We start from the raw sequence: 22835 nt of genomic DNA on the forward strand, positions 1-22835 counted from the left end.
CAGGAAGCACTGCCACGTCGGGACAAAGGAGATGTATCGACGACACGAGGAGGATGAGTAGAATGGGGGTGTGTGAGCCATGAATACAATGGGACAGGGGGGTGAGCTATTCGGGTCCGGGGGAGCCATGCATACAACAGGGGGAGGCTCACATAGCAGAACAGGATGGGGAAGCCATGCATAGCAGGACACTGATGGGGGAGCCACGCATAGCAGAACAGGGATGAGGGGACAATGCATACCTAGCTTATACTCGAGTCAATAAGCTTACCCTGTTTTCTGTGGCAAAATTAGGTGCCTTGGCTTATACTCGGGTCAGCTTATACTCGAGTATATATGGAAAAAAAACTAGCCAAAGTCAGGGAACAGGATAAATCAAAATTAAACACAAATACACAGAATACAGTTAAGCTAGGAGCACAAACATTGACTGACAGTGAAAACCAATTCTTAGAAGTTAAATAGAGAGCAGCCCCATTCAGTGCTGATAGCTGGAAAAAAAACAAACTAACAGAATTAACCCGATAGCTACAGGACTGGAAATAGCCACAAGTCCCAGGAATGAAACATGGCTACTAGATTATCACTCTGCATCGGCCATGAGCAAAGCAGAAGTAGATGGGACAGGCATCGATGTCACACCAAATATGATTTCTTTCATACACCTCTAAAGTTTAGTGTCAGAGACAAGGATGCAAGGATAGAGCATCAAAAAAATGAAGAATCCAGCTTAACGAGATAGTGAAAAAACCTTTTCTTTATTCACTTGGAAAATGTGCTTGGTGGAGGATTAAAACATCAGCAATAGCAAAAGATAAAATCTGATATCAGCGCATTTGTGGTGACCAAGCACCCTTAGTCATGATATCATGATGATATTATATGCATGACAGCATGTCAAACACCGCTTCTGATCTGCGGGGAAATCATCTCCGCCGGTCAGAGAGCCGCAGTTCCCACGCTGTTAGAAGACAGTGGGGAATGCTCAGCTGTGATCGGAGGTATAAACTTTACCTCCAGTCACTGGTGTCAGCTGATTGGACAACTGATCCCATCATCTGACACCTGCTACTGCTAATTACAGTGAGAGCTGGAGCGGCAGATGGGAGTATTCATCTGCTGTTCCTGTGCTATAAATAAATAATTTAAAAAACGGCGTGGGTTCCCACTAATTTTGATAACCAGCCAGACAAAACTCACAGCTGGGGGCTGCAACCCCCAGCTGTCAGCTTCACCAAGGTTGGTTATCAAAAAAAGAGGGGTCCTCACGCTTTTTAAAAATTGTTTAATTAAATAAAAAAAATGGCGTGGGGTCCCCCCCCCATTCTTTTACAACCAGCCTTGCTAAAGCTCGCAGCTGGGGGTTGGTATTCTCAGGCTGGTAAGGGGCCATGGATATTGCCCCCAGCCTAAAAATAGCAGCACGCAGCTGCCCAGAAAAGGCACATCTATTAGATGCTCCAATTTTGGCACTTTGCCTGACTCTTCCTACTTGCCCTGCAGCGGTAGCAAGTAGGGTAATATTTGTGGGGTTGACATGAAGCCCACGGATTAGTAATGGAGAGGCGTCTATAAGACACCTATCCATTACTAATCCCATAGTTGTAATGTTTGTAAATAAAGACACAGCCAGAATAAAATCCTTTATTTGAAATAAAAACAAAACACAGTTTTCCATTTTTATTTAAACGCCTAATCCCAGCGAAGCCCTTGATCTCCTGTAATAAAAGTAAAATAACAAATCAACAATATACCCATACCTGTCCATCGCTGTGTTACATACAGTAATCCATATCTGAGGAATATACAGTTTTGAAACTGGATGGTGCTAAGATGCGACCATCCAGGATGAAAACCACTGGTGAATGAGATGCTAGGAGTGGAGCGTCAGTGACTAGTGGTGACGTCACTGAAGCTGCACTCCCTCACAGCCTAAACTGCGGTGATTTCTGGTCATTTTCCCACGGTCCAGAGTTTACCGCAGTTCAGTGGTTTTCAGCAAGGATGGTGGCATCTTAGCACCGTCCAGGTTGAAAACTGTATATTCCCCAGATATGGATTACTGCATGGGGCACAACGACGGACAGGTATGGTATATTGTAGGTGTGGTTGTAAGTGTGGTTAAATTAAGAATAATAAAGGAGTCTGTGTCTCTTTCAATTAACCCCTTAATCCCATATGACGTACTATACCGTCGAGGTGGGGTGGGCCTTAATTCCTGGTGACGGTATAGTACGTCATACGCGATCGGCCGCGCTCACGGGGGGAGCGCGGCCGATCGCGGCCGGGTGTCGGCTGCATATCGCAGCTGACATCCGGCACTATGTGCCAGGAGCGGTCACGGACCGCCCCCGGCACATTAACCCCCGGCACACCGCGATCAAACATGATCGCGGTGTACCGGCGGTACAGGGAAGCATCGCGCAGGGAGGGGGCTCCCTGCGGGCTTCCCTGAGACGATCGGTACAAGGTGATGTACTCACCTCGTACCGAACGTCTTCTCCCTGCAGGCCCCGGATCCAAAATGGCCGAGGGGCTGTATCCGGGTCCTGCAGGGAGCACTTCCGGGTCGGAGCAGGCTGCAGATGAAAGCTGCAGCCTGCTCCGATGAAAGTATGATCGCAGATCTGATAGAGTGCTGTGCACACTATCAGATCTGCGATCTGTGATGTCCCCCCCTGGGACAAAGTAAAAAAGTAAAAAAAAAAATTTCCACATGTGTAAAAAAAAAAAATAATAATAATTCCTAAATAAATAATAAAAAAAAAATATTATTCCCATAAATACATTTCTTTATCTAAAAAAAACAAACAAAAACAATAAAAGTACACATATTTAGTATCGCCGCGTCCGTAACGACCCAACCTATAAAACTGGCCCACTAGTTAACCCCTTCAGTAAACACCGTAAGAAAAAAAAAAAAAAATGAGGCAAAAAACAACGCTTTATTACCATACCGCCGAACAAAAAGTGGAATAACACGCGATCAAAAAGACGGATATAAATAACCATGTTACCGCTGAAAACGTCATCTTGTCCCGCAAAAAACGAGCCGCCATGCAGCATCATCAGCAAAAAAATAAAAAAGTTATAGTCCTCAGAATAAAGCGATGCCAAAATAATTATTTTTTCTATAAAATAGTTTTTATCGTATAAAAGCGTCAAAACATAAAAAAATGATATAAATGAGGTATCGCTGTAATCGTACTGACCCGACGAATAAAACTGCTTTATCAATTTTACCAAGCGCAGAACGGTATAAACGCCTCTCCCAAAAGAAATTCATGAATAGCTGGTTTTTGGTTATTCTGCCTCACAAAAATCGGAATAAAAAGTGATAAAAAATGGTCACGTGTCCGAAAATGTTACCAATAAAAACGTCAACTCGTCCCGCAAAAAACAAGACCTCACATGACTCTGTGGACCAAAATGTGGAAAAATTATAGGTCTCAAAATGTGGAGACGCAAAAACTTTTTTGCTATAAAAAGCGTCTTTTAGTCTGGTTTCACACTTGCGTTTTTATCTGCATGCATTTTTTAAAAAAACCGCATGTGTGAAAAAATGCATGTAAACGCGGTAAAACGCATGCGTTTTTATAGAAAAACACAAGAAAACAAGAAAAAAACAAAAAACCCTAACCCTACCCCTAACCTGAAATACGTGGCACTGAAATACGTGGCACTGAAATATACGTTTATATACGTATATACGTATATAATTGCCACGATATTTCAGTGGCCACGTATATAAGTGCCACGTATTTAAGTGCCACGTATTTAAGTGCCACGTATTTAAGTGCCACGTATTTAAGTGCCACGTATTTACGTGCCACATATTTTTCAGTGCCTGAAATACGTGGCACTGAAGTATTTACGTGCCACGTATTTTTCAGTGCCTGAAATACGTGGCACTGAAATACGTGGCACTGAAATATCGTGGCACTGAAATACGTGGCACTGAAATACGTGGCACTGAAATACGTGGCTCTTAAATACGTGGCTCTTAAATACGTGGCACTTATATACGTGGCACTTATATACGTGGCACTTATATACGTGGCACTTATGACTGTCAGAAAATGTTCAGTAAACGGTTAGGGGTGAGGTTAGGGGTAGGGTTTCAGGTAGAATTGGGGAGTTTCCACTGTTCAGGCACATCAGGGGCTCTCCAAACGCGACATGGCGTCCAATCTCAATTCCAGCCAATTCTGCGTTGAAAAAGTAAAACAGTGCTCCTTCCCTTCCGAGCTCTCCCGTGCGTCCAAAAAGGGGTTTACCCCAACATATGGGGTATCAGCGTACTAGGGACAAATTGAACAACAACTTCTGGGGTCCAAGTTCTCTTGTTATCCTTGGGAAAATAAAAATTTGGGGGGCTAAAAATCATTTTTGTGGGGAAAAAAAAATGTTTTATTTTCACGGCTCTGCGTTGTAAACTGTAGTGAAACACTTGGGGGTTCAAAGTTCTCACAACACATCTAGATAAGTTCCTTGGGGGGTCTAGTTTCCAATATGGGGTCACTTGTGGGGGGTTTGTACTGTTTGGGTACATCAGGGGCTCTGCAAATGCAACGTGACGCCTGCAGACCAATCCATTTAAGTCTGCATTCCAAATGGCGCTCCTTCCCTTCCGAGCTCTGTCATGCGCCCAAACAGTGGTCCCCCCCCACAAATGGGGTATCAGCGTACTCCAGACAAATTGGACAACAACTTTTGGGGTCCAATTTATCCTGATACCCTTGTGAAAATACAAAACTGGGGGCTAAAAAATCATTTTTGTGAAAATTTTTTTTTTTATTTTCACGGCTCTGCGTTATAAACTGTAGTGAAACACTTGGGGGTTCAAAGTTCTCACAACACATCTAGATAAGTTCCTTGGGGGGTCTAGTTTCCAATATGGGGTCACTTGTGGGGGGTTTGTACTGTTTGGGTACATCAGGGGCTCTGCAAATGCAACGTGACGCCTGCAGACCAATCCATTTAAGTCTGCATTCCAAATGGCGCTCCTTCCCTTCCGAGCTCTGTCATGCGCCCAAACAGTGGTCCCCCCCCCCCCACAAATGGGGTATCAGCGTACTCCAGACAAATTGGACAACAACTTTTGGGGTCCAATTTATCCTGATACCCTTGTGAAAATACAAAACTGGGGGCTAAAAAATCATTTTTGTGAAAATTTTTTTTTTTATTTTCACGGCTCTGCGTTATAAACTGTAGTGAAACACTTGGGGGTTCAAAGCTCTCAAAACACATCTAGATAAGTTCCTTAGGGGGTCTACTTTCCAAAATGGTGTCACTTGTGGGGGGGTTTAATGTTTAGGCACATCAGGGGCTCTCCAAACGCAACATGGCATCCCATCTTAATTCCAGTCAATTTTGCATTGAAAAGTAAAATAGCGTTTCTTCCCTTCTGAGCTCTGCTATGCGCCCAAACAATGGTTTACACCCACATATGGGGTATCGTCGTACTCAGGACAAATTGCACAACAACTTTTGTGGTCTAATTTCTTCTCTTACCCTTGGGGAAATAAAAAAATGGGGGTGAAAATATCATTTTTGTGAAAAAATATGATTTTTTATTTTTACGGCTCTGCATTATAAATTTCTGTGAAGCACTTGTTGGGTCAAAGTGCTCAACACACATCTAGATAAGTTCCTTAAGGGGTCTACTTTCCAAAATGGTGTCACTCGTGGGGGGTTTCAATGTTTAGGCACATCAAGGGCTCTCTAAATGCAACATGGCGTCCCATCTCAATTCCAGTCAATTTTACATTGAAAAGTCAAATGGCGCTCCTTACCTTCCGAGCTCTGCCCTGCGCCCAAACAATGGTTTATACCCACATATGGGGTATCAGCGTACTCAGGACAAATTGCACAACAATTTTTGGGGTCCAATTTCTTCTCTCACCCTTGGGAAAATAAAAAATTGGGGGTGAAAAGATCATTTTTGTGAAAAAATATGATTTTTTATTTTTACGGCTCTGCATTATAAACTTCTGTAAAGCACTTGTTGGGTCAAAGTGCTCACCACACATCTAGATAAGTTCCTTAGGGGGTCTACTTTCCAAAATGGTGTCACTTGTTAGGGGTTTCAATGTTTAGGCACATCAGGGGCTCTCCAAATGCAACATGGCGTCCCATCTCAATTCCAGTCAATTTTGCATTGAAAAGTCAAATGGTGCTCCTTTGCTTCCAAGCTCTGCCATGCGCCCAAACTGTGGTTTACCCCCACATATGGGGTATCAGCGTACTCAGGACAAATTGTACAACAACTTTTGGGGTCTATTTTCTCCTGTTACCCTTGGTAAAATAAAACAAATTGGAGCTGAAATAAATTTTGTGTGAAAAAAAGTTAAATGTTCATTTTTATTTAAACATTCCAAAAATTCCTGTGAAACACCTGAAGGGTTAATAAACTTCCTGAAAGTGTTTTTGAGTACCTTGAGGGGTGCAGTTTTTAGAATGGTGTCACACTTGGGTATTTTCTATCATATAGACCTGTCAAAATGACTTCAAATGAGATGTGGTCCCTTAAAAAAAATGGTGTTGTAAAAATGAGAAATTGCTGGTCAACTTTTAACCCTTATAACTCCGTCACAAAAAAAAATTTTGGTTCCAAAATTGTGCTGATGTAAAGTAGACATGTGGGAAATGTTATTTATTAAGTATTTTGTGTGACATATGTCTGTGATTTAAGGACATAAAAATTCAAAGTTGGAAAATTGCGAAATTTTCAAAATTTTCGCCAAATATTCGTTTTTTTCACAAATAAACGCAAGTTATATTGAAGAAATTTTACCACTAACATGAAGTACAATATGTCACGAGAAAACAATGTCAGAATCGCCAAGATCCGTTGAAGCGTTCCAGAGTTATAACCCCATAAAGGGACAGTGGTCAGAATTGTAAAAATTGGCCCGGTCATTAACGTGCAAACCACCCTCGGGGCTTAAGGGGTTAATGGACTTTATTCTGGCTGTGTCTTTATTTACTATGCAAATATACGATTAGTAATGGGGGCATCTTATTGATGCCTCTCTATTACTAACCTCATGGCTTGATGTTTCCTGACAGTGACATCAACCCCACCAACTATTACCCCACTTGCCCCAGCTACAGGGCAAGTAGGAAGAGCGAGGCTAAGTGCCATAATTGGTACATCTTAAATATGTGCTTTTTCTGGGGCAGCTGAGAGCTGATGTTTTTAGCAAGGTTGGGCCAGTATCCACGGCCCCTACTTAGGCTATTAATATCAGCCCTCAGCTGTCTGCATAGCCTTTACTGCTTATTCATTATGGGGGAACCCTACGTCATTTTTTTTGGGGGGTCCCCCATTTTAATAGCCAGTAAAGGCTAATTATAGTGCTGTGAGCTGATATTAATAGCCTGGGAAGCTCCATGGGTATTATCCCCTTCCTTGGCTATAAACATCTGCCCCCAGTCTCTGGCTTTCCCTCTGCTGGTTTTGAAAATTGCACGGGAGCCCATGCCATTTTTTCTTCTCAAAAAAAAATAAATAAAATTATTAATTAAATACATGTTCAGTAATTTGCACACACACTATACTTATTGTATTTTTACTGTATGTTACTGTATGTAATACATCTCTTCTGTCGTGTCAGCTCCTGCAGTGATTTTACAGAAGCCGGCAGATGTCTTACCAGCTTTTCTTCTATCTTTATTTCTGCGCAATATAAATACATGGCATGGTCCCTTCCTCAGGAAGCCGGCGGAGGCAGAAGTGGGGCAATGATGCAGTCCTGGGGGTTCGATGCTGCAGGTCTGCTGAGGCAGAGCATGGAGCACGGTCCCTTCCTCAGGATGTCGGCAGCAGAAATATGGCAACGCCGTGGCCCGGTGTCAACGGTGAGCAGAGCCGAGAGCATCATCAGTTTCCCTGCGTCCCTCTTCCTAAAGCCATGGGCTGCCAGATGCTTCAGGAAAATTGCCGCTGGATGCCGCGCATGCGCAGATTGAGATCTCGGTGGCCATTTTCCTGAAGCCGAGTGCCGTCACTCAGGACTCCAGCACTGCAAGGCTGCAGTGCTAACCACTGAGCCACTGTGCATCCTGAGGAAGGGGCACTCCACACCTCTCAGCACCGCAGCATCGCCACACCTCTGCCACCGTCGGTCCCGCTGCTACACCACTGCGGCAACCCCCGGTAAGCCTTCGTTCCCACTATTAGATGCACCCCCTATTTTCCTCCAAAATTTTTAGCGGATAAAGTGCGTCTTATAATCCGAAAAATACAGTATACAGTATGTAACAGCCGTATGTTATAATCACTCATTACAAAGAGCTTCGCAGGCAGGGTGTTAACCTAAGAGCATGTTGGCTGTTTGGCGGGAATGGGGGCCTTGTCAGATTCCCATTAATTACAGTTTTACTTTACTGTGTAATATTTGTTAGGTAAAAGTCTCTTAAACTTTAGCTGCACTTTTCTTTTTTAAACCTTCATTCACAATGCCGTACAAGAAACAGAAGCATACATGTGAAAGTGATGTGGAATCCTGTTCTTTATTATACTTTTAGTTTGCATTTTAAAAAATGAATGCTTTGGCCTTATCAGCTAGTTCTAATAAAATAGAGGTGAAACACGCTGCAATAAATGTCCTTATGTATATGTAATAACAGTAAAAAAAAAAAAAAAAGAAGCAGAAGTGCAGCCATAAAAGATTATGCATCCTACATTTTCAAATGGACATACTTCAACACTATATAAAAATGAAAGGCAAAATAATTGGAACAATATTAATTTTATAACTAGGTTTTTTTTCCTAAGCTAACTTGGCAGACAAATTAACCAGTGGCTCAGTGTTTCCTGCCAACTGGTAAAGATAAAATATTTTTGTACTTTAACTTTAAAACATTGTAATACTGGGAAGATTGTAAGCCATAATGAAGGTAAAATACACTATTCTGTGCTAAAAAAAAGACTGACTTATTCTGAATTTATATATAAAGTGACTGCAGAGCTTGGTGCAGATGCTTTTTTTATTAAATGTAAACTGACCAAAGCAGCCAGTCTAAATAGTCTTGTACTGCACAATATGCTGTGCATGGACTGTAGCTAGATGTGAGACATTTTTTGGGGTTTTCTGCATTTACTAGAATTTGGGAGACAAGTGTTGTCAGTTCTACATGCACCCAGCATTAAACTGATGACCACAAAAAAGGTATAATATTGAACAATTGATGTGTCCTTACCCCCATGGAACTCATCAGATTATATTACGACCCCCACATACCTGTCGAAATATGTTCATTATCAACAGGTATTGTGCACATGAGCTATTATAATAAAAGGCACATTCACGATTCCTGCCAATAATACCTTCATCTTGCAGGTATGTGAAGTCATAACTAAGGATGAGCAGTCTTGTGTAAGTTTGGGTTCTGGTACCCGACCCAAACTTTATTCCAAAGCTCAGTCCGAGTACTGGAACTGTACCCGAACTTGAACCGGAACCTGAACCCCACTGAAGGACAATGAGGACCTAAACTTTGGAGATGGAAAATATTCTCTCTCACTGTAACGGACTTCCATCGGAACTCCGAACGTTACAACAGACTTCTGGGAAAAATTCATGTTCGGCATTTAGCACCGGACACTAATTGACCAGCACAAACTCTGAACTTTCACGTTTGCGTTCGTCAATCTCTAGTAATAACGTCATCGGCACCGCTCACCTCCAATGCTGAAGTGAACGGCATTGAACAACATCAGACCTCACGGTGATTGCGATTTTATAGAGAATGTATCTAATGTTCAGTCGTGTTTTTGTTGGAAGAATCTTTTTTATACCTGTTTTTAAGTGACAGTTGTTTGCGTCTAATGATTTCGGATTTTGCTTAGTAAGATAAAGTTGCTAGAATTGTGCTAACACTTCTAAAAACATGTTTTTACTTGACAGCATATTTGCTGTGGACTGTCTTCGCTTCCATTAATAGAAATGACTGTCCTAATTGTTTTCTTGTGGAGCAAGTAGTACATGTAATATTGCTGCATTTACTAATGTGCTAATCTCTGAAATCAGAACACATTAGAGAAGATTTGTCAATAATGATTCAGGATACAAGCGAGCACCAAGGAACAGTTTCAATTGCAGTGTCCGCAAACCAGTAACATCCACAGTCTCCTTATTAGTGCCAGCCATGGTCTAGTTGCTGGTTGTGTCCACATAACATGCTATAAGTGTCCACAGTTCTTTTCTTTTCTTTAATTTTTACACGATATTCCTTTGTTCTTCATTTAAACATCACCATAGACTAATATGGGTACATGTTCTGTCTGTGAAAACGACAGAACACGTACATGACAAACAGATGTTTGAGTTAGGCCTAAGATAGTGTAGACCCTAACAGAGGAAGGTGTGAGCAAGCTTTAGTGACATCTTCTTTTTATTCTGGACAGTGCAAGAACAAGTTAATAGAATTGTCATCAAAGGAAGCACAGCACTCTCTAAACCCTACAAATGTAGCTGTTTTGTTATTACAACCACATATAAGCATGTCAATTCTCAGTAGTAGCAGGCCACATGCTGTCTGTGAGATGTGGTCTCCTGCCACGGCTTGACTGCCTATTAATAACTAAATTGTAATTTTCACTTAAACATTATTTATTTCACAACCTAGTGCTAAGGTCTGAACATTGATTATTATTATTGCAATATTGATGTACTGCAGCTCAGATTATATAAGTAAAGCTAAACTTTATAGAGTGCAGTATGCATTACTGTGAAACAGACCTTTGTCACATAAGGCACAAACTTCACACAAAAAAAAATCCTCCCCTGAGTTCTTACTCAGTTTCATAGGAAGTGTTTTCTTTATATATATATATATACAGACACGCTAAGAACTTTGTGAAGAGGACATATACATTTTGTCTCTTAGCACGTAGTACAGCTACACAGAAACAGAGGTTTTTAGCTGCTTGTCACTCTGAAATGTAAGTATGCACTCTCTCATACATACGTACTAGCGAATATATCTTTATTAGTGTTGGACAAGGACTTGATTTTTACCTTTTATTTCTTTATTGCAGCACATAACATGGATGCTACAGAAAGTACACTCACAAGTACTATAACTGAAAATGATTATTCAGGGTCCTCAGTCTACTTTGTCAAAGGCTTCGACACAGTGAATTCTGTTTTCAAGCCCACTCTATACTGTTTTATATTTTCTTGTGGACTTGTTGGGAACTCCTTGGTATTGTGGGTTTTATTATGTTTTAAGAAGATGAACTCTTTGACTGATATTTATCTTCTCAACTTGGCCATCTCTGACTTGATGTTTGTATTTTCGTTACCATTTGTAGTGTATCAACTCCTCAATCAATGGGTGTTTGGAGAAGTCATGTGCAAAATGTTATCAGCAATGTATTTCATTGGATTTTTTAGTGGTATATTCTTTATTACAGTCCTGAGTGTAGACCGGTATCTAGCAATCGTCCACGTGGTTTTAGCTCTCAAGTATAGAACCATGAAACTGGGGATGATTGTTGCTTTAGGTGTGTGGATTTGCTCTTTTCTGTTGTCTGCAACGAACTTCATGTTTCACACTGAAGAGACAAACAATGGCTTCACTGACTGTATGGTTTCCTATCCGGAAGGGCAAGAGAAACTTTGGACACTCCTGTCAAATTTTCAAATCAATATATTTGGTTTAATCATACCTTTGGTCATTTTAATTTTCTGTTACTCACAGATTATCAGAAGTTTGCACAACAGCAAGAGTATGCAGAAGAAATATGCTGTGAATCTGATCCTTATACTTGTCTTTGTTTTCTTTGTATTTTGGTTTCCCTACAACATAGTCATCCTTTTAAGAATATTAAACACATTGGGTGTATTTGAGGATCCCAGTTTTGTTGAGAAGTTGGAAATCGCAATGGAAATATCTCAAGCAATATCTTTTTTGCATTGCTGTTTAAATCCTATCATCTACACTTTTGCTGGAGACAACTTTAAGAAGCATCTTTATCGTATGTTCAACAAGTTACTAAAATACATGCATATAAAGAGGAAATGTGGATCCAGTGAAAATCCCAGTGTTGATCGATCATCCATCATAGGACGAGATACAAGATCTTCATCAGATGCCATTATTTGAATTTATCATCTGATGGGAAGGTGGTCAACATTTTAGAAATGTGAAGAAATCCCTATTTCGATAAAAATGTGTACTTGAGCAACAACCATGCATGCAATCGTGATTGCTTAAAATGTTGGCAAAGTTTACTAAACAATATAACCAATATTTAAATAAGCTTGCAAAAAGGTAACTCCCATATGGAGCATTTATAGCTTGGAATATGCCATATATTGCTGATAGATGAGGCATGAAGGTCCTGTCACTTCCATTTGCTGAAAGCAACCATTATCACACACTCTGGCCTTTTGAATTGAAGTGTTGCTGCTTGCTAATCTCTTTCTATAAGGATGGTTTCACTCATCTATTTTTCGCAGTCTGAGCATGGACAATGATGCACAGCCTGGCCACTGGTCTTTTCACCAAACTTCCACAGCTTCATATATGCCTATGAGGTTGTCGAGACCTCTGACTAGTCCTTGTATGTGGTCTATACTCCAACTGTGAAACATGAATGAGTGAACATATTCTAGCTCTCGTGGATTTCAGAAACAGAGTCCCATAGTCACTTCTCCATAGACTTGAGTGAAAAAGTTGAACACTTTGCATTAGGGTGCCAGGATCCCTGTTTTCCTGATAGTTCCGATTGCAGTACCCCTACCGCTTAAGCATTTTTGGCTTGTACTGTGTAATTTGGAAATACCCTTCAATAAAAGCTCTAATGTTGTAGAAGCTCATGCTCTATAATAAAATAGGAGATTTGTCTTGTTGATAAGGTTCTTGTTTCTACCCTGCTAACAGTAGCCAGATAAAAAGTCAGCCAAATAATACAAAGTGTTTGCAGTTCATAGACAAGCTGAGTAATTCCTTCCAACTCTGCCACAGTTATACAGTTATTTCCATTACTTGTGGGGTTTTTTAAAGCAGTTGTCCTCCAGGCATCAAAAGCTTTTGCTAAACCATTTTAAATGCTTTAGTTAATGTTATCTTGGCTTTTGCTAATTCATTCTTTAGTTGCGCAATGTGATTTTTTGTGTGATATCGTATGTCAAATACTGTTTCTTAAAGGTTTTTTTATGACTAACTATTTTTCTGTAATGATGGAACCACAAGTTATCATATCTGCCTGAACAGAAGAAAGCACCTTCTAAGTTCAAAGAGTTTAGTGCATTTAGTTTTTGTTTTGTATCTTTAGCACTTGCCCATTAAAAAAGTTTGATATGCCATAATCAAAACCTTCAATTTATTTTCTTAGAAAAGTGTACCTATTTAATTTTTATGCTCCATTCTTAACCCCTTAATGACAGCCAATACGTCTTTTAACTGACGTGAGATATAAGAGAATAGCGTCCCCATACAGGTGACAATCCTGTAGCTGTCAGTTGTCCACTATAGCTGACAACTTGCTGCATCAGCAACGATCAGTGTTTGCAACATCCAAATCTGTTTAACCCCTTAGATGCTGCTGTAAAAAGTGACTACATCATTATAAATGGTTAACAGAGTGTGGGGGCTTCCTCTTTATCCAAACTGGTGCCCTCAGATCATGATTTTATGGTCCTGATGTTTGCCATGGCAATTCACGACCAAATAGCGGCCTTACAGTCTGACTGCTATAGTAATCTGTTCAGAAGTTAGAGGCATTTAGGTGGTAAAAATACACATTTTCATTTATGTCATGCCACTTTGCATTAATTCCTGTAAAGCACCTGAAAGGGTTAATAAACTACCTGACTGCAGTTTTCAATATGTCAGGAGGTGCTGTTTTTAAAATGGTATCACGTTTGGGGGTTTCCCAATATATGAGACCCCTAAAGGCACTTCAAATATGGATAAGTCCCTAAAAAAATAAATTTTGTACATTTCCTTGAAAAAATGAAAAATTGCTGCTACATTTTTAAACTTCCTAAAATGCTAATAACATAAAATCACATTTTATAAATGGTGCTGATGTAAAGCCGACATGTGGGAAATGTTATTTATTAATGGTTTGCTGTGGTATGACCATCTGGATTAAAGAATTAATCATTCAAATTTTGAAAATTGCTAATTTTTTAACATTTTTCTAAAATTTTTGATATTTCTTATAAACATAAAACATATTGACCTAAATTTACCATTATCATACAGTATAATGTGTCACGAAAAAACAATCTCTAAATCACTGGGATTTGTTGAAGCGTTGCAGAGTTATTACCACATAAAGTGACACTGGTCAGATTTAAAAAATTTGGCTCCGTCACTAAGGGGTTAAAACCTTTCTTCATTAATCTGTTAAGAGTCTGTGTATTAAAAATGTATTTAACAGTTTATTTCACAAGCAAAAATGCTGTTTAACCCCTTAGCGACCTATGTCTATAACGTGCATCATAATTATTTAAGGGTTGTATGACGCTGACTCAGGAGCTGAGCCTGCTTCATACCAGTCAGATGCTGGCTGTGATGTAAGTGACAACATCTTCTTGTAACTGCAGGGACCAGATCTTGCTCTGATTGCTGTACTTTAACCATTTAAATACCACTGTCAGTGTCTGCTAGGATCATTCAAATGATGTCATTACCACTGCCTGCATGCTTATAGACTTCCATTGGCTTCCTGCTTCCCGACCGTGTGGAGCAGATGGGATGCCATGAGGTGAGGGCCTCCTGAATGCTCCGTAACTGCTTTCCTAGTCCTGCAAAGCTCAGTCACAAGCTGAGATTCAAAAGAGAGCCATAATTTCACTATAAACTTTATTACTGTAATACTTTTTATTGCAGTATATAGTAAAAGCAATCAGACTCATAATTCGTCAGACTAAGGTGACTAAACAATAAAGTAAAAAAAGCCTTAAAGAATATAAAAGTCTAAATTATCCCTCTTCAAATACAAAAACATAAAAAAAACTTAGTTGGTATATTTTTGTACTAAAACATCAGATTTTTCAATATGTAAAAGTATTTACACCATACATTAAAAAGTGATCAAATGTATCCAAATAATAGTCTTTATCCCGCAGTTACGGTTGAAATGCTTTGCCTTTACACTCTATTTTTCTTGTCAATTTGCATTAGCCCTTGTGCCTTGCCATTTTGTTAATTATGAAGCAAAGAACAAGATTTGTTTGTATATTTTACTTTGGAGCTAGAACTGTTTTTTCATTATATGTGATGTTTGCCATGTGAGGATCAGAACGGAGTTCTGTGCACCTGAAGTATCATGGTGTGTTATCCTATGTCTTTTACTACTGATTAAAAAGTGAAGTGCAAACAGGAATCAAAATGCCAGAATTGTAATTTTTTTGGCTGCCACACTTCCCAAAAAGAAACACAATAGAAAACAATCAAAATGTCATATGTAATCCAAAATCATTTCAATAAAAATGGCAACTCAATGCTGAAAAAACAATCCCTCGCCCAGTTCCTTGGATGGTAAAATAAAAATGTTACAAATCTCAGAAAATGGCAGCACAAGTTATTTTTTATTACAAAGTTCTGACATTTTTTAGCCACTAAAACATAAAATAGCCTTATAAGCATGATATAGCTATTACTGTAAACAGCAAAATGAATTCCGTAAAAACAAAAATGGTAGAATTGCTTTTTTTTCACCTTTTCATTCCACTAAATAAAAGTATTTAAATATAAATAAATAATGTAATTCAAAACTACAGCTCATCTCACAAAAAGCAAACAATAGAAAAATAATGTTTGGGCTCTTGAAACAAGGAGAGGAAAAAAAAGGAAGCACAAAAACTACAAATGCCAGGTTCCTCAAATGATTAATTGACAGCTAATGGAAAATGTACCGTATATACTCGAGTATAAGCGAGATTTTTAGCCCACTTTTTTGGGCTCAAAATAACCCTCTTGGCTTATACTCGAGTCATACCTAGGGGTCGGCAGGGGAGGGGGAGCGAAGCTGTGTAATAATACTCACCTGCTCCTGGCACGGTCCCTGCACATCTTTTCCCCGGGGGCCGGCAGCTACTTCCTGTAGTGAGCGGTCACATGGTACCGCTTAATACAGTAATGAATATGGACCCCACTCCCATATGGGTGGAGCTGCATATTCATTACTGTAATGAGCGGTACCATGTGACCGCTCACTACAGGAAGAAGCTGCCGGCGCTGGGGAACAGACGTGCAGGGACCGCGCCAGGAGAAGGTGAGTATAACTCAGTACGCGATATTCACCTGCTCCCTGTTCCACCGTCAGCGCCGCTGCATCTTCCGCATCCTCTGCAGTGACGCTCAGGTCAGAGAGCGCGATGACACGATTAGTGTGCACCGCCCTCTGCCTGAACGTCAGTGCAGAGGACGGGAAGAAACAGCGGCGGCCGTCGGTGGAGTGCGGATCAGGTGAATATAGCAAGTGCCAGGGGCCTGAGAGATGAGTATGTGATTTTTTTATTTTTTTAATCGCAGCAGCAGCATATGGGGCAAATATCTGTATGGAGCATCTTATGAGGCCATGTGCAGCATTATATAGGGCAATTATCTGTATGGAGCATCTTATGGGGCCATGTGCAGCATTATATGGGGCAAATATCTGTATGGAGCATCTTATGGGACTATGTGCAGCATTACACTGTGTTCCAAGTTATTATGCAAATTGGATTTAAGTGTCAAAACGATTTGTTTTGATTTCAAATAAACTCATGGATGGCATTGTGTCTCAGGGCTCAATGGATCACTGAAATCAATCTTAAACACATGTGATAATTATTTTTCCAGGTGATTCTAATTAAAGGAAAACTACTTAAAAATGATGTTCCACATTATTAAGCAGGCCACAGTTTTCAAGTAACATAGGAAAGAAAAAGGATCTCTCTACTGCCGAAAAGCATCAAACAGTGCAATGCCTTGGTGAAGGGATTAAAATATTAGAAATTTCTTGAAAATGTAAGCGTGATCATCTTACTGTTAAGAGATTTGTGGCTGAATCTGAGCACAGTCGTGTTCATGCTGATAAAGGCATAATTAGGAAGGTTTATTCAGTCGTCATGACAGCACTAACGAGAGAGGGGATCCGCCCTTCAGGGACAGGAAACCTACAGAGATAAAAGGGCGGCACCTCTCTCCCGCATCAGTTGGTTTCCTGTCCCTGACAGGGGACTCTACAGAGGCCTTTAGAAGAAAGGCGAAGAAGGAAGTTTTTTGACCCAGGTCCGACTCACCGATCCTGGAGGCGGGATGGCCCCTTCCCCGGTCTTGATCGCGACGCTGGAAGTGCCGCACCACAGAGGGCTGTGGGGGTAGGCAGCAGCACGGCAGGAGCAGCCTTCAGGGGGAGTGCTGTCTCGAGCGGTGTCCCATCGCCGGGTACAGGTAAGTACTTGTGGGAGGCCCTCCTGAACTGCGAACGCCATCGGTAATTTGGGTGCCCCTCTGGTGGTTGTCCCCTTGGCGGGCACATCGCATCGGCGACATGAAAGAGAACGGTGACCTTGGGTCGGCTCTGGGGTACGGCAGCGCTAGCGCTTCCCCTCTGGCACCGGCGTTCTAGGCGGCACAGGCGCTGCGTTCGGCATCCCGGAAGCGGCGCACCGGAGGTGACGCGTGTGAAGGGGCGGGGCTTAGTGCGGCAGCATGCGATGACGCCCGGCGCAGGCGCAGTGCGTCTCACTGGTGAAAAAAGATGGCGGCGCCCGTCGGTCTCCCCTGAATAGACTGCGTGGGGTTTTTTCGTTTGAAAATTGCGGCGGTGCTTCCTGGCTGTCAGTGTAAGTGCTATTGGCGGGCGGGAGGAGGAGGGGCCTCCCACAGGCCGTGTTGTACCAGGCAGTTCACCAGGATTGGCCGGCTGTCCCCCATCTGGGGGAGGTACCTTTAGGGGGCCGGCTTCTTAATGATTCAGTGGTGGCTGCCTCATGCTTCATATCCATTGTTACAATGGAGTCTCAGGAGCAGGATCCGTTGCCTTCTGAGCAACAGTGTCAACCCCTGGAGAAGCCCCATGCAGCAAACACCCAGCGACGTTCTAGTGGTCGTCCTGGAGGTAGAACTGATCAATCTTCTAAAGCCGGAAAGTCCTCAAACCGGATGGATATTGCTTCGGTGGAGAGGGTCCCCCCGCAATCTTCGGTACCACTCAGACACTATAGGGGTAAGTGATCCTCGTGAAAGTTCACTTAGTGATTGTGTCTCCCCTTATTTCCCTTTCTTACATCAGGGAAAAAAGCAGTCCTCTAAGTCCAAGCACAAGGAATGTGCAGAATGTGGTATTCCTCTCCCAGACGAATACGTTAAAAAACTATGTGGTCCGTGTATCCAGCGTCTAATAACGGAGGAGACACCAGATTTCACTACTAGTCTAAGACAAATTGTTAGACAAGAGATTAGAAGTTCTTCAAGATCTCAATCTCATAGTAGGGGGTCTAAAATAATAGACCCTGGATCCCCAAGTTCACGTGAGGACAGTGACTTAGGAGATCTAAAGTCAGAAGCTTCTCACACATCGGTATCCTCCTCGGACACTGAGTACGGACATTCTTGTTTTTCTTTTGACCGCATAGACCGCCTCGTAAAAGCGGTAAATAACACAATTGGAATTGAGCAGACCCCGCCAGAAAAGTCCATGCAAGATGTCATGTTCAAAGGTCTGGACCGTAAATCCCGCAGATGCTTTCCGGTGGTAGAGAAAGTTAGCGCCCTAATTTCCAGAGAATGGAAAAAACCGGAAAGGAAAGGTTCTCTTCCTCCATCCTTTAAAAGGAAGTATCCATTCGAAGAGTCCGCATCGGCGACGTGGGATAAAGCCCCGAAGCTCGATGCAACTGTAGCCAAGGCTTCCAAGAAATCCTCTACCGTTTGAGGATCTGGGAACTTTAAAAGACCCACTGGACAGGAGGGCAGATGTGTTTCTCAAGGGAGCCTGGGAAACTTCAGCAGGGGCTCTTAGACCATCAATTGCTGCCACCTGCACTGCACGCTCTATGATGGTGTGGTTGGATAGCCTGGAGGATCAGCTGAAAAACAAAACCCCGAGAGACGAAATGTTATCCTCCCTCTCTATGATTCAGGGCGCTGCGGCGTATCTGGCTGATGCTTCGGCGGACTCGGTCAAGTTGGCAGCCAGGTCGGCCGCTCTTTCTAATTCAGCCCGTAGAGCAATCTGGCTGAAATGTTGGCAAGGGGACATGCAGGCCAGATCTAAATTATGCAACATTCCGTGCGAAGTGGCGCACTTATTCGGTCCAGTGTTAGACGAATTATTGGAAAAAGCGGGGGACAGTAAGAAACGTTTTCCCTACCTTGGTAGACCCACTTACAGGCGTGGCACTAATAGGAGGTGGTTTGACCGAACAAGATCAAATAGAGATAAACCCAGATATGACGCCAATAAAAAGAAAGGTAGAGGCTATATGTTTAATTCCTTTCGAGACAACAGGAAGCCACAATGACTGGCGGACCGGGTAGGAGGCAGGCTTCTAGCCTTCTATCCGGAGTGGCGCAATATCTCCAATAGCCCTTGGGTCCTAAATATTATTGAAGTTGGGCTAAAATTTGACTTTCAGATCATGCCTAAGGACATATTTCTTATAACACTGATACGTTCTTCTCCCGCAGAACAACTGGCGTTAGAGACCGAGGTCCAGGATCTCCAACAGAAAGGTGTTTTGGTGGAGGTTCCTGAAGTACAAAAGAAGGCGTAAGAGCTCATTCCACCCGTGCCATGGCGACTTCCTGGGTGGAGAGGTCGGAGGTGTCGATTGAGGATATATGTAAGGCGGCCACATGGTCATCTCCGTCTACTTTATTTAATCATTATAGATTAGATCTTGGTGGCTCCAGCGATCTCACATTTGGTAGAAGGGTGCTGGAAGCAGTAGTCCCGCCCTAATACTCTTTTCTCTGTAATTCTCTCGTTAGTGCTGTCATGACGACTGAATAAATACTCAAGCTACTTACCAGGTAGCGGTGTTTTTCAGGAGTCCATGACAGCACTCCTATATTCCCTCCCTTTTCCACTGGTATGGCTTTCACCACATTAAGTATATTTTTATATATAAATTTTCAAAAATTTTAGTCACAAGGTGAATTGTGTTAGATATTTATGTGTTACTAATCAATGGAGGTCCTCTCATGCTCTGTAATCCAACTGATGCGGGAGAGAGGTGCCGCCCTTTTATCTCTGTAGGTTTCCTGTCCCTGAAGGGCGGATCCCCTCTCTCGTTAGTGCTGTCATGGACTCCTGGAAAACACCGCTACCTGGTAAGTAGCTTGAGTATTTCTGCCAGGCAAGTTCATCGGATAAAGAGAGCAGCTGCTAAAAAGCCATTACAAACCAGCAAACAGATATTTGAAGCCTCTGATGCCTCTGGAGTCCCTCGAACCTCAAGGTGTAGGATCCGTCAAAGGCTTGCTTTGGTTCATAAACATACTATTCGGCCACTCCTAAACAGTGTTCACAAGCAGAAACGGTTGTAGTGGGCTCAGACATACATGAAGACTAGTTTTCAAACAGTCTTGTTTACTGATGAGTGTCGAGCAACCCTGGATGGTCCAGATGGATGGAGTAGTGGATGATTGGTGGATGGCCACCATGTCCCAACAAGGCTGCGACGTCAGCAAGGATGTGGAGGAGTCATGTTTTGGGATGGAATCATGGGGAAACAGCTGGTAGGGCCGTTTTAAAGTTCCTGAAGATGTGAAAATGATCTCTGCAAAGTATATAGAGTTTCTGACTAACAACTTTCTTCCATGGTATAAAAAGCAGAAACCTGCCTTGAGGAGCAAAATCATCTTCATGTATGACAATGCACCATCTCATGCTGCAAAGAATACCTCTGAGTCATTGGCTGCTATGGGCATAAAAGGAGATAAACTCATGGTGTGGCCACCATCTTCCCCTGTCCTCAACCCTATAGAGAACATTTGGAGTATCATCGAGGAAATGATCTATGAGGGTGGGAGGCAGTTCACATCAAACCAGCAGCTCTGGGAGGCTATTCTGACTTCATGCAAAGAAATACAAGCAGAAACTCACAAGTTCAATGGATGCAAGAATTGTGAAGGTGATATCAAAGAAAGGTTCCTATGTTAACATGTGACTTGGCCTGTTAGGAGGTTTTGGCGTTAAATAGCTTTTTTGTTCAGTGAATGTGACCTCTTAATGCTGCAAATTCCACAAATGACCATTTTCAGTTCTTTAAAACATATCAAATGTCTAGAAATTCTAATGTGCCTAATAATTTGGAACAGTGCATTTTGAGGTTTTATTCATTTTGGAGATTATACTGTTATCATTGGGAGGTTTCTTCAATAAAATTCGATGTATACTCTAAAAGGTGATGACTTTTATTAGACTGACTGTCATTTGGACCGACCATTTCGGAAAATCCAAGAAAAATATCATGTGCATAATAATTTGGAACATAGTGTATATGGGGCAAATATCTGTATGGAGCATCTTATGGGGCCATGTGCAGCATTATATGGGGCAAATATCTGTATGGAGCATCTTATGGGGCTATGTGCAACATTATATGGGGCAAATATCTGTATGGGGCCATGTGCAGCATTATATGGGGCAAATATCTCTATGGAGCATCTTATGGGGCCGTAATCCACATTTGTGGAGCATTATACGGGGCAAATGTGTCTATGGAGCATCTTATGGGGCCATAATCAGCCTTTGTTCAGCATTATATGGGGCAAATGTCTGTATAGGGCATCTTATGGGGCCATAATCCACATTTGTGCAGCATTATATGGGGCATATTTTAGTATGGAGCATCTTATGGAGTCCATCATAAACTGTATGGAACATTATATGGGGCTCCTGATTCAATATGGATATTCAATAACACTTAACTTACTGATGTCTCAATTAATTTTACTTTTATTGGTATCTATTTTTATTTTTGAAATTTACCAGTAGCTGCTGCATTTTCCACCCTAGGCTTATACTCGAGTCATTAAGTTTTCACAGTTTTTTGTGGCAAAATTAGGGTGGTCGGCTTATACTCGGGTCGGCTTATACTCAAGTATATACGGTAATCATTTTCAAACTTGGATGTGTTTAAACAAAATGTGCTGTACAGAGATGAACTCAAAATGGTTTCCCAGATGCTTCCTGTGTAACTGCCTGTGCTCAGTAATGTGGAGGAAACTTAGATGCTGGTCAGCGTATGCTGTTTTCATTAATCCCAGAGAAGTTAGAAAGGAAAGGGAGAATAAGCCAATATTCTCTACTGATGCCTCTAGGTGTGGCTCTTTGGCGTTTTTGATTAGTCTGACTTTAGTCTTCTCTGCCTGTTCACTTAATCTAAGTAGCCTTGATAACGGCATTTTAGCCCATATCAATAAATCACACCAGTGCAGTACAATATGCTCAGTAGACTGACATATAAACTGAAAAAATACAGATGATGTGTCTGGCCACTGAGCTTGTTGTACTGCTCTGGTGTGATTTGTTACTTGGAGCTCAAAGTTCTTTTTTAGTACATATGATTGCCATTTAGATGAAAGGGACAAGCAGAGAGAAGTAGTGTCATAAGCATGGAATAGCCCACGCTAGCGGCCTCATCAGAGAAAATTCAGTTATCCTTCCTCCCCATGACGGGTCCGTTTAAATGACCTGTTGATCCGCTACTTGTTTACTGATCAGTGGTCATTTAACCCCTTAATGACCGCCAATACGTCTTTTAACTGACCTGGCATATAAGAGAATAGCCTCCCCATACAGGTGACAATCCAGCAGCTGTCGGCTGTACATTATAGCTGACAACTTGCTGCATCAGCCACGATCAGTG

The 22835-nt window shown here is 41.7% G+C and overlaps 1 protein-coding gene across 3 annotated transcripts in view; it reads left to right on the plus strand.

Annotated features, from left to right (window-relative positions):
* Positions 1 to 22835, plus strand: part of IMMP2L (inner mitochondrial membrane peptidase subunit 2) — a 2004242-nt gene that overhangs the window by 231656 nt on the left and 1749751 nt on the right. Inside the window, exons 4-5 of one of the 3 annotated variants that reach the window (XM_077265076.1) lie at positions 10850 to 10951; positions 11048 to 11171. The exons of 1 other annotated variant lie outside the window; for it this stretch is intronic. In XM_077265076.1, coding sequence (XP_077121191.1) covers positions 10850 to 10951; positions 11048 to 11054 — 109 coding nt within the window. In that variant the 3' untranslated portion in view covers positions 11055 to 11171. Of the gene's footprint in view, positions 1 to 10849; positions 10952 to 11047; positions 13357 to 22835 lie in introns of those variants that run through there. One more of the 3 variants, XM_077265074.1, reaches the window with a different exon arrangement.

Source organism: Ranitomeya variabilis, chromosome 5 (assembly GCF_051348905.1).
Source record: "Ranitomeya variabilis isolate aRanVar5 chromosome 5, aRanVar5.hap1, whole genome shotgun sequence".
Classification (NCBI taxonomy): Eukaryota; Metazoa; Chordata; class Amphibia; order Anura; family Dendrobatidae; genus Ranitomeya; species Ranitomeya variabilis.